Genomic DNA, 12,999 nt, shown 5'->3' with positions numbered 1-12,999 from the left:
AGTAGGGGAGTGAGAGGCAGGTTTTTTTCATGCAGAGTTGTGAATGATTGGAATGCCTTGCCTGAGAGTGTGGTGTCTGCAAGGAGTTTGAATGTGTTTAAGACCCGGTATGATGAGATGTGTGTGAGATAAAAGGACCTCCTAGATGAGTCTTTGACTCCATGAGGTCTTGTTTAATAATAATAATAATAATAACTGTTTTAATTTTATCCATTAACTGGGCTTTTGTATTACTGGAAGTGCGATTGGTGTCTTTTTCAACTGCGCCCCATACAAAATAATCCATGGGGTTAAGGTCTGGGGAGTTTGGAGGCCAAACATTTGGACTGGTGAAGTCGTAGAAATTTTCAGACAACCATTTTTGACTTTTCCCAGAGGTGTGGCAAGGGGCCGAATCCTGCTGCCATACATACGGCCTACCATTGGCTACCCTTGTTATCCAGGGCTTGACTACAGTTAGCAACTCCACGAACAAAGCCCGAATTCCAATGCCAGGGTTCTTCAACACCTGTTCCTGCAGATTTGCGAGGAATTCTGCTGTACGAACGCAATCAGATCGTCTGCTAGGGATCTTTCTTCTTGCTACATCCTCGTAGTCACCATTGCAAGTCTCTAGTTCATGCCTGATTGTTTTTACTGTATTCAGGGAGCATTGGGCAGCAGTCGTAATATCCTTATTTTGATGGCGGGCACGAATCATCATGATACAAGTTATTCTCTTCCATGATTCAGGTGGGTTCCAGCTATCCATCCTTTCTGACATCTTGTATATGAATGAAGAAGGGTCCAAACTTTTAAATGAAGAGAAGTGTGTGTTAATACATGTAACTTACGGAAAAATATAATTAATTATAAATATGTCAAATTTATCCCGAACACCCTGTATATATATAGTGATAACGTGACTGAGGGATGTGTGCAAATTTAATAATTTTTTTGAATGCTAAATGAAGCATTTGCTATTTTTATGTTTCTTGTGTTCTGAATTTTTAGTATATGAAGACTGAAATAATGTATTACCTATATTTTTTTCATGGAAAACTACTAAACTTTTTTTTTCATTCCTTTTCTTTAGGACATTTTGTATTTGGAGCTCATGCAGATGATTTGGACGTAGGACTCAATAGCAGATTAGTATATCATGTTTCTGGGACTGATGCAGATAAATTTCAAATTAACCAAGATACTGGTGTGGTCAAACTGGTTCAAAAACTTAGTGATAGTGTTGATGGCTATCATTTTGAGATCCATGCAACAGATAGTGGTTCGAATCCCCTTTCTTCTTCTGCTATTGTTAAAGTATTATTACAACCCAATCATCTCTTTCCTCGGTTCAGGCCTGGTATTCGAAGTTTTAAATTTCCAGAAAATGCTGAGAATATTTTAATAACAAGAGTGTCTGCAAGTTCTCATAAAAGTGGAGATTCTGGAAGATTAGTGTATCGCATAGCTGGTGGCAACTTAGGCAATGTATTTACTGTTGGAAGCCAAAGCGGTGAAGTTCGTTTAAGTAGGGGTTTAGATCGTGAAACCGTTTCAATATATGAATTGTGGGTGGAAGCCCAAGAAGAAGATTCTCCATCTTTAGCTACTGTTATAAAACTGGAAATTCAGATTACTGATGTTAATGACAATGCACCTGTGTTTGATAAAGATATGTATAATGCAACAGTACGAGAGGAACTGGAGCCACCACTGTTTGTAATTCACATACAAGCAATTGATGCAGACTTTGGAGAAAATGGTAAAGTTGTATATCAATTTAGTTCTGTTGAGCATGATGAGATACCTTTTTCACTGGATCAGAAATCAGGAAAAATATTTACCACTTCTGTATTAGATAGAGAAGAAAAAGAGTTTTATCATTTAGTTGTTGAAGCTGTTGACCAAGGAACTCCTCAGAAAACAAGCACTGCTACAGTGTTTGTAACTGTATTAGATAAAAATGATAATCCGCCTAGATTTACTCGTCTGTTCAGTGCTAATGTGACAGAAAATGCACCAGAGGGAACATTTGTGATTCAAGTCACTTCTTCTGACAAGGACATAAACATGAATGCTAATGCTACATATAGTTTCACAGAGAATCCAGGTGGAAAATTTCATATTGATCCTCTTTCTGGTAATGTTACACTAGCAGGGAAAATTGATCGAGAAACAAAGGATGAATACCTTCTAAAAGTAGCAGCAGTTGATGGGTCTTGGCAGGCAGAAACTCCTCTTACTGTTTTGGTGCAAGATGTCAATGATAATGCTCCTGAATTTAGTCAACCAATTTATAATTTTAATATTCCTGAACTTCTTCAGAGTGTATCCTTTGTTGGCCAAGTTTCTGCCACTGATAAAGACAAACAAGGTCCAGATTCTATGATAACATATTCACTTAAAAGACCATCAGATCTTTTTCGAATTGATCCCACTAGTGGCGATGTTTTAAGCAAGCAAGTTTTATATTACAAACGTACTCCAAAAGGCTCCTCTCCTGAAAACAAGCATATAGTACAGGTTGTAGCAAGCGATCATGGAAATCCACCACATTCTACAGAAGTTGTTGTTGTAGTTACGGTTATTGATTCCAATAACAATGCTCCAGTATTCACAAAATCTCACTTCTTCTCTCCTGTACCTGAAAATGGCCATATTGGATTAAATGTTCTTCAAGTAATAGCAAAAGATGATGAAGATGTTGGAATCAATGCAGAAGTTGAATACATGAAGATTGGTGGAAATAAATCAGACTATTTTGATGTTCACAAGACTACAGGTATGTCAAATGTCTATTGCATATTATATTTTGGTTTTCTACAGTGAGCAATATTGTAAATTTATGTTGAAGAAAAGTGATAGAAAAAGGTAATCACAGCAATGCTTCCCCCCCCCATATGTTATTCATTCATTCATTATTAAGACAACCAGGCAAATCTCATCCGTAGAACGGTAGTTTTCCAGTTACGATGGACTAGTTATGGCCCATATATGTTGGAAATGCTCAGAAAGTTTAGAAGTGTTTTCCTCCAAAGAGGTTTCTTCTATTCCGGAGAATCGGTGCCTCAATATTTTAGTTCTGTAGAAATGTTCAGAACTTGTTTGGCAGCTTCATGCATTGCTGTGCAAAAAGAGAGAGAGAGAGGGGTGCTTGATTTTTTACCAAAGTTTTTTTTTTAAGTGTTACTAATTATATTAATATTTTGTTTCTAGTTCACATCAAGTAATATATAACATAAGCAAGTATCTTATAACATAATATAATATCTTTCTTTGGTATAATTATAAATTTACAAGTTTTGTGGAACTTGTTCCAGATTGAACAGCTGTTATCTGCTTCCACATAAATAGTTCACCTGTCACTATCACAAAATAATGTTTCACAATATTACTATGACTGAATCAAACCATATCATGGCCATGTACACAGCACTTGCATAGTTTCTGTTCGCGTTAATGATTTATGCAGTGTTGTGTTTACTTTTCCTTAACTGTTGCAATCATTTATTATGATTGTATTTTTTTTTCTTTCAGAAATAAGTACTTCATTAAAGATTAACTCTGGTTTCATCATTTTATTTCATAATAGGATGAAACATATAACAAACTGCACTTATTTCTCTTCACACCTTTCTTCTAACATCATTCATAGTCATTGCTCTCTGCCTCATCTCATCACTCTCATATCTGGGCAATACCTTTCCTATCACATTGTTATCTTTTACTCTTCTCTACAACCTCCTGATATCCAGTCTTACATTTTCTTTGTTTTCAATCAAGTCATTTAGTCCTACTACCACTACCAACTGTTTTGCTTGCTTACTCCTCTTATCGAACACCTCAATCACTGTACTCAAACCTTGTGTATCTCCTTGTTCACAAAACATCTAATAATTGAATTCCTATACAGCTCCACTCATGAGTCCTTTGTTATCTCTTTCATTTGGGCATCATTCATATCAGTCTTCTTCACTCTTCCATACATATCTACAATTCTCTTCATTTCATGCTATATCCACTTCATCTTTACAACTCATCTTTCAAATCTTGCATCATTTTTTGCTGTCTTTGCTCTCCTTGTTGTCTTACTTAATTTGCACATGTTTTTTCACTGTCAGTCCCATTAGTCATCTTACTATTAATTGCACTGTTTGGGGGAAGGCTGAATGGGAGGGGGGGGGGAGACTGTTCCAAAGGACAGAAGTAGATGGAATGAAAGAGGAGGAGGTGGTGAAGTTGGTTCAGTGAGTTTCAAGATGGACAGTAAAAGAGTGTTAGTTAGCTGCGGCTCTTGTTTTAATAATTTTGGAGGAGAGTGGAGGAATAATAGTTCCCAATTCAGCAGAGCACTGTACATGAAAGTATCTGTAGAAGAGGCACAAGGCAGAAATTGAACGTCTGTGAGAAAGTGATCATTAGTTATCTGGATTACCCTCTTCTTTATAGAATCGAGCAATCTTAGAGGATTTTGGTGGACCACCCTAAATATGGGAGTGATATTCCATGTCTCAGAGATTTAAGCTTTGTATAGAGTTAGCAGGTGTGAAGTAGTGTCTTGTCCACAAAAGTACGCCAAGAAGAGAAATCTGATCTTTTTCAGATATCTCAGTATTATTGAAGGTAGGGGGGGGATGTGAGTGCTTTCTTGTGAGAGATCAGACAGGACTGAGTTTTAGTGGCATTGAAGTTTACAAGGTTGTCGTTGTCCCACTGAGATATAGCTAAGAGATCTGCTTCAGGTCACTGGTCGTAGTAGATCTATTCTACCTTTGATCAGTTTCACATATGGCACTGCAATACCTCTACACCTGTATGGTATACTCTTGCAAAATAATCTTGTAGTAACTCAACTATTTTGTTTGCATCTGTTAACTTCTTGCCATCAGCACTTGTTAAAGTCATCCTTTCACTTACTACATAGTGAAAAAACACCTTGGGATGTCTTTTGGCCTCATCAACTAACTTCTTTACATAATTAACTTTGGCCTTCCTTACCATATTGCTTGTTGATCACCTTTTCCTTTGTATTTCTTGCACAACATTTTCTTTTTTTTTCTGTACTCCTACTTAATGATGCTATTCATATATCTAACTCCTACCTCTGATTTATCCTCCTGACAACAAGCATGTGTAGCTCAGTCAGTTTTGATGATGTCCTTTGGTTGGTAAGACCTGGGTTCAAATCACATTTAGAATGTGAAAAGCCTTTATCAGGGCTTTTCAAAGTTGAGTTAACAATTCTCATACAGTGGTGGTAGGGTTTATCCTTCTGGAAACTCGGGTGTTTCATCCCAAATAGCAGGAAAACTGGTCATTAGAACACACAATTAACAGACATAATACACAGGTCTCATAGCTTGAGTTGCTTCATCCATGAATCCAAATAAACCAAGTAAAACCTATCTTCCTGACTCTAGGTGTATAGTCTTATACTGCTTTTTTTTCAAACACCCCTTTACCATCTGCCATATGCTGCTAACATGTCTCCCATTCAAATTCTTATGCCATGTTACTGCTCTAAGCTGACCCCCTTTAGTTTATCATAATCACCTGCTTTGTAATTATGCATATAATCCCTTCTTAACAGAAAATTCGACATCTAGCAATCTCCCAGGTTACTCGAGGAAAGTGACCACACGATTGCTTTCTCCAGGTGAAGGCAGTGTTGCTACATTAGTTACCACTAAGTTTTCTGATGTTATGACTAGATCCAGTAGTCTCAAGCATCATGTTCACTTTATCACATGTTGTCTCAGGTAGTTATCTCTTAGCAGTTGTATAAATTCCATTTCCTTCCCTTGGTGCGATCATTCCTTCTTCCAGTCTGTCTCCAAAGTTGAATTCCCCCATAATAATTACTTGTCTAGCACTGATTGTGCTAATTTTCCAATGCATTTCATCTGCATTCTACCCTATACCCCTTGGTTTTATTGCAGCACCCAGCTATGTATTTCAACCTGTTGGTCTCTGTCTCACACCAGATAGCCTCAAATGAATTGCTTTTTGCATCCCTCCTGATGAATTTCTACTTTTCTATTTGGCTTCAGTTCTTCTGTTATCATTAGCAAAATCTCCTTCCCATTCAGTTCCCTTTGTCCTCTCTGAAAATATTATAACCCCCCCCACATTCTGTTCTTATATCATACTTCATCATCCATCTTGCCAATGCTTATAACTTTTGGCCAAGTTAAACTAACTAATGCCAAAACTTCTCTCCCTTATTCTGAGTACTTCTGGCATTATATACATAAACTGTAATATCTACCTTCATTCGGTGACCTGCCTTACACCTACTTGATTTTCCCATTAAAGTTAAGAACTTGGGACGCTGCATTCAGCATCATGTGATCACTCACCCACTACTTCTAGGTTGCCTGCATCCAAATCATCTGAATTCAATCAAATGAAAACCATCTGCCTTGTATAAGTCCTTCTGTCTATTAAACTCACTCCATACATCTACAAACTCCACACCATTCCTCCTGCACAACCTGCACACTGACTCATTTGCAATCATAGCATTTCTTCTAAGTTTGCCTCTGTCACACTGTAGCAGCAGGCTCACAGTTTTTACTTTCTCATTCTTCTTATTCGCTTGTACAGCAGCTGTTTGATATCTTCTTGAATAACATACTTGTCACCTGCTAGATCATTAGTACTAGCCAAAATAATCATCTTTGTCACTTTTCCTCTCTGCATGCTCAGCATCACTAACTTCTTTAATCTTGGCTCTAGAGAAACATTATTTCCCATTTCCCCATTCAGTAGCATAAACATTTTGTTTTCCATGCTAGGATAATATGCATGAATTTTTTTTTTTTATTCTTCTTAAATAAATTATTTATTTAGTTTAACAAAATGATTATTTTTTTCAAATTCATTCAGTCATTCTTGAGAGACATTATACATAATCAAAAAATCTTTAATAATGTTTAATTTGAAGACATTCCTTTTGATTGAAGATATACATATTGGAAGAGTTAAAATAATATAGCATTAAGGCAAATATATTTTTTGAAATAAATTGAAACCAGAAAATATTTACGGAAAAAAACCCTGGTATCTACAAAAAATTCAACATTCCAAGCAGTTGCTTGGTGTGTTTGCATGGTTGTGCTGATCTTGACTAGGTTGCCTAGCCACCAATATTTTTGATTGCTATGTTATAAAACTTATTTGGTTTCAATGCTTAAGGTATAGAATACAGTTACACTGGTATATGGAAACCATTTATTAAGTTTATGATTAAATTCAGACCTTGCCATTTGACCTGCACATGTCATCTTCAATTTTTAATTTATTACAAATGTAATATTCCTAGACATCAGCTTTTTTGTTGTTTTCTCTTCATTTCTGTGGCATCTTGTGATGAGTATTTTACCTCTCTGAGAGCAGAGTTATAATATCAATATATTTTTTTTTTGTTTCTGCTTTCAAAATAATGACAACTTTTGGGTTTTCGTTATATGAGGGTGGTCTGAAAAGTTCTCAGCCTGAATGAAAAAGCAAATTTATAATTGCAAAATTATATTTATTTTTCATCATAATCTCCCTTAAGACTAATACATTTATTCCAGCGATGTTCCATTATCCCGTCCCGTAGCAGTTCTCAGTAAGATCTGCAAAATACCCCTCTACAGTTGCAATCACCTCTTGATTCAAAGAAAAACACTGACCAGCGAGGAAGAGTTTTAGTCTTGGGAAGAGATAGAAGTCAGAGGGAGCCAAATCTGGGGAATAGGGTGGATGTTCCAACAATTCATAGTGCAGATCTCTTAATTTTCCCATTGCCAAAACACCTTTGTGGGCAGCAGATGCATTGTCCTGATGTAAGATGATTTTTTTTCTTCTGCAAACCAGGTCTTTTCTCACGATTTTTTTTTCGTGTAGTCTGGTTAAAAGATCTGAATATTATTCCCCGGCTATTGTTTTATTTTACCCTTTTCAAGATAATTAATACACAAAATGCCTTTAGCATCCCTGCTGATGGAACCGACTTTGTCTTCTTTGGTGCTGAACAACCAGCTTCTGTCCACTGTTTTGACTGCTGTTTGATTCTGGTGTGTAATGGCGAATCCAAGCCTCATGCATAGTAATAAATCAGTTTTATTCTTATTTACGCACAAAATTTATGCATAAAATCAGTTTTATTCTTGTTAAAATGCTCCAAGTACTGTTCAAAAACACACTTGCCCATTTCATGCAAGTGTGTTTTTGATCTACTGTGAGCAAGCATAGCACCCATCTTGTGCAAAGTTTTTTTCATTTGCAATTCTTCATATATCCTACATGTTCTTTTAAAATGCCTATAGTCTCAGCAATTTCATGCACTTTGACTTGCCGGTCATCCAATACCATATTGTGCACTTGAACAATGATTTGTGTGCACTTTTTGAACATCCTTCACGTGGATCATCTTCAAAGCTGGTACGGCCACATTTAAACTTTGCAGCCCATTTCTTAATTGTCGAAAATGAAGGAGAAGAGTGCCCATAAACTTTTATGAGCTTCAAATGAATTTCTTTTGCCATTAAACCTTCTTTTACAAAGAATTTTATAACTGCACAATACTCAATTTTATCCATTTCAAGGGATACAGACAACACTTTTGCTTCAGACAGCTGTATAAAAAAAACTACTTGATAGAATGACTTGCAATTTCATATGGATGCTTATGACAGATGTACCAACCTAGAAAAAAAAAATTTTGCCATCTATAGTTGAGGCCAAGAACTTTTCAGACCATCCTTGTATATATCACGTAACAAAAAGGAAATTGAGTTCATACATCTTCTACGAGATAATTACTTGAAACAGCACATAACTGAAGGGACACGTGGTGTGAGAGTATTGGACCTGGTTATTGGTTCAGAGGACATATGCATAAGTAAGGTGTCCTCGTTACCTCCAATTGGTGAAAGCGATCATGTGGTATTGACTTGGGAGATTGCAAAATCTGTGGATTTTTCTGTTAAGGAGGGGTATATACGGAACTACAGGTAAGGCAATTATAACAAGCTTTGGAGTGAGCTTGCAGCCATCCCATGGCAGAACATATTGCAGGGCAAAGATGTTAGCAGTGCATGGGATAAAATCAGCGGGTATCTGAGGAAAGCAATATCAGATTGTGTCCTCATGGTCAGGAAGTCAAACAAGGCAAGCGTTAGATGGATGAGCAGTAGCATCAAGCTTGACCTGCAGAAAAAGAAAATGTTATGGAGAATTTACAAGGAGAAAGGTGATCAGTACACCCATGAGCAGTACAAGGCTCAAGCTAGGAAGATTACCAGCATAGTAAGAAAAGCTAAATCAGATTATGAGAAGACCTTAGCCAAAGAGATCAAGGGTAATCCCAAAGAGTTCTTCCGTTACGTGGCAAGTAAACGGAAGAATGACTTCTGAAGGATAACTTCATTGGGTGCTGATGGTATTGAGGTGACAAAATCAGATGTAATAGTCGAGTTACTGAGTAATCACTTTTCAGAAGTCTATCACCCAAGTGAAGATATCTCTGTACCTGTAGCAATAACTAATGGGAGAATTGAAGCTAAGAAATCAGAGGTATTTAATATATTGCCAAATTTAAATGCAGACACTGCTGTAGGCTTACATGGAATATTAGCTTGGGTGTTGTGTGAATGTGCAAATGAATTGTCAATCCCTCTTACTTGGATATTTAATTTAAGTTTGAACTCTGGTATGGTCCCTGGGGAGTGGAAGTTAGGCAAAGTGGTTCTTTTGCATAAGGGTGGCTATAAAACTGTGGTAGTTAATTACAGACCAATCACCATCTCAGGAGTAGTGGTAAAAGTATTGGAAAAGTTGGTTAAAGACAAAATTCAAGAATGGGTGGATCAGGATATGATACTCTATAGAGGCCAACATGGTTTTGTTAAAGGTAGATCCTGCCTTAGCAATCTATTAACTTTTCATAATAGAATGACATCTGAGTTAGACAAAGGAACTGGCTACACAGTGGTACTTCTGGATTTTGCTAAGGCTTCTGAACAGTGTTCCATGATACCCCATGGAACACTGTTACGCAAATTGGAGCAGATGGGAATGGATACTAAATTGGTGATATGGATAGGAGAATGGCTCATGGAGAGATACCAGAAGGTGGTGTATGGAGGAGCCGAGTCCAGGATGAGGCAGGTGACCAGTGGTGTGCCTCAGGGCTCTGTGCTTGGGCCATTGTTGTTTAATTTGTATATAAATGATATAGGAAATGGCTTACAGGGAGTTATTCAGTTGTTTGCTGATGATGCAAAGTTGGGTAGCACAATAAAAAATCAAGCTGATGTTGAAAGTTTGCAGGATGATTTAAATAAGCTGGTAGAATGGGCAAAAGGTAATGGATGTCAGTTCAATGTGGAAAAGTGTAAAGTCATGCATTTTGGGATTAAAAGATTACCAGCTGTGTACTACATTGATGGAACAGTACTCCAAGAGATTGATGAGGCTAGAGACTTAGGGGTGTTGATAGATAGGGAGATGAAGTTCAGAGGACACATTGCTAAGGAGTCCAAGATTGCACATTGGATTACTTGGTTGTTGAAGAACACACTGACATCCAGAGATAAAGAGGTTATTATTCCCCTTTATAAAGCATTGATACTTCCACTTTGGGTTACTGTGCTCAGGTCTGGTCACCTGGATTCCTTGGAGATGAGGAGGCTGTGGAAAGGGTTCAGAGAAGAGTGACTAAGTTGCTAGGTGATGTAAAAAATGCTCCCTACATTGATAGATTGAGAGCTTGTGAATTGCAGAGGTTGATTGATAGGCAGAGAAGAGGCGATATGATAGAAACATTTAAATTACTGAAAGGTTTTTATAGGATTGATGCAGGGGAAATGTTTCAGCTGTGTGATAGTGATGGAAGAACAAGAGGTCATCCCTGGAAATTAAAGAAGAGTGTGGTTAACAAGGGTGTCAGAACAAGGTTTTTTGCTTGGAGGGTGGTGAATGAGTAGAATTCATTGCCTGACTTAATTGTGAGTTCTTCGTCTGTAAATGAATTCAAGAAGAGATGTGACAGATATTGTTTTGCTAGTTACGGTCTCCCATGATGAGTCTACTGACTCCATGGAGATACCCATAATAATAATAATATTTTAGTATAAAATTTGTGTTCTATAGAATTTTTGCTGTTCAAAATCACAGGTGATTGTGAATGATTTTCTTATTAATAATAATGAATAACAGAGGCTAAATAATAACCATAGCTGCTTTTTTTTTAAGTAATGTTTATTAGTGGATATTATGATTAATACTGGATTAATAGAGAGAATGAATCAGATCAAGAGGAGAGTGATGTGGAAGAGCACGAGGGTAAGACAGGAGAGATTGAAGAAGTGGATATGAATGGGGAAGTGAGTGGAATGAGTATAGAAAATGAGAGAATGGGTGTGCAAGAGGAGCAGGGAAACGGGGAGTCTCAGGGTGGACAGGGGTGCACAGCGTGAGAAAGGTGGATGCTCCAAGAGGAGGTGAGAGCATGTGTAGGCAGGAAAGGAATGGGATGACCAGGGATCAAGAGGAAACAGTTGGAGTTGAAAAGGGTTCTAAAATGAAGAAGCAGAAAGGGAAATGGCTCCAGTCTAGCATGGAGAGATCACATCGAGTGAGTGGTATCAGTGGAACTAGCTGTAGATCCGGAAATGAGCTCTTGTGTTTGTATACCAATGCTAGAAGTATAAGAAACAAGGCAGATGAAATGGTTGCAATAATTGCGTCTGTTCACCCAAAGATTGTCGGAATAAGTGAGACATGGTTGGAAGAGGATGACATCCTGACAGGAATAGAGATGGAAGAGTATGATGTGTTTCATGAAGATAGAAAGGGTAAAAAGGGAGGGGGAGTGCTATTGATGATAGAGAAAGAGTTATGTCCATACAAAGTAGAGATGCAAGACGGAAATAGTGCCAGTGGTTTTGAGGCAGTATGGTGTGAGATAGAGGTGAATGGAATCAAATACTTGGTGGGATGTTGTTATAGACCAGGTAATGTAGATGGTGGTGATAGTGAAAAGTATAGTCAAATTAGCCAAGCAAATAAGAAAAGGGTGATCATTATAGGTGATTTTAATTATGGCAACATTGACTGGAATGATGAGATAGCAACTGGAAGTAAAGAAAATGAGTTTCTTGAGTTTTTGAGGGATAACTACCTCAGACAGTATGTAACAGAGCGCACAAGAAGATTAAGGGTCTTGGATTTGGTCATCTCATCGGAGGATGTAATTATCAATGAGGTATCAAATCATCCACCAATTGGTGAAAGTGACCATGAGGTGATTACTTGGGTGGTTGCCAGCAGTGCGAGGACCCCTGTGAGAAAAGGGTATATTACTATTATTATTACTATTATTACGGGCAACTCCAGGGAGTCATTGGACTCATCGAGGGAGGCCCCAAATCATATTCATCACAACTATTTGACATTCATACAGTATCTATCATACCTCGCCTTAAACTCATTCACTGTCACAGCATCCACCACAGACTCAGGGAGCGCATTCCACTCATTCACTACTCTAAAAGTAAAGAACTCAGCTCTAACACCTTTACTAACCACACTTTTGCCCAGTTTCCATGGATGTCCCCTAGTCCTCCCACAACCAGCCCTGTTCTCAAAAATATCTTCTGAATTAATTTTATAGAAACCCTTCAGTAATTTGAATGTCTCAATCATATCTCCCCTCCTCCGCCTATCAACCAATTTTTGCAACCCACAAATCCTCAACCTGTTCTCATACGGTTCATTCCACAGACCTGCTATCATCTTGGTCACTCGCCTCTGGATCCTCTCCACCTCCTCCCCATCAAGAAGAAACCTAGGTGACCAAATCTGAGCACAGTAGTCTAGATGGGGTCTTATCAAGGCTCGATACAGAGGAACAATAACCTGCTTGTCTCTGCTTGTCAACGTATTCTTCAGCAACCAAGTGATTTGATGAGCTGTTTTGGTCACTTTTGCAATGTGTCCCCTAAATTTCAATTCCTTATCTACCAA

The 12,999-nt window shown here is 37.7% G+C and overlaps 1 protein-coding gene across 1 annotated transcript in view; it reads left to right on the top strand.

Annotated features, from left to right (window-relative positions):
• LOC150105725 (cadherin-related tumor suppressor-like) overlaps positions 1 to 12,999 on the top strand; it is a 147,520-nt gene that overhangs the window by 127,993 nt on the left and 6,528 nt on the right. Inside the window, exons 10-11 of the mRNA XM_090394540.1 lie at positions 1,076 to 2,764; positions 5,573 to 5,741. Coding sequence (XP_090250666.1) covers positions 1,076 to 2,764; positions 5,573 to 5,741 — 1,858 coding nt within the window. The remainder of the gene's footprint in view (positions 1 to 1,075; positions 2,765 to 5,572; positions 5,742 to 12,999) is intronic.

Source organism: Typopeltis vanoorti, chromosome 6 (genome assembly GCF_054136105.1).
Source record: "Typopeltis vanoorti isolate ZY-2024b chromosome 6, IOZ_Tvanoo_1.0, whole genome shotgun sequence".
Lineage (NCBI taxonomy): Eukaryota > Metazoa > Arthropoda > Arachnida > Uropygi > Thelyphonidae > Typopeltis > Typopeltis vanoorti.
This window is presented reverse-complemented; position numbering and strand designations above follow the sequence as displayed.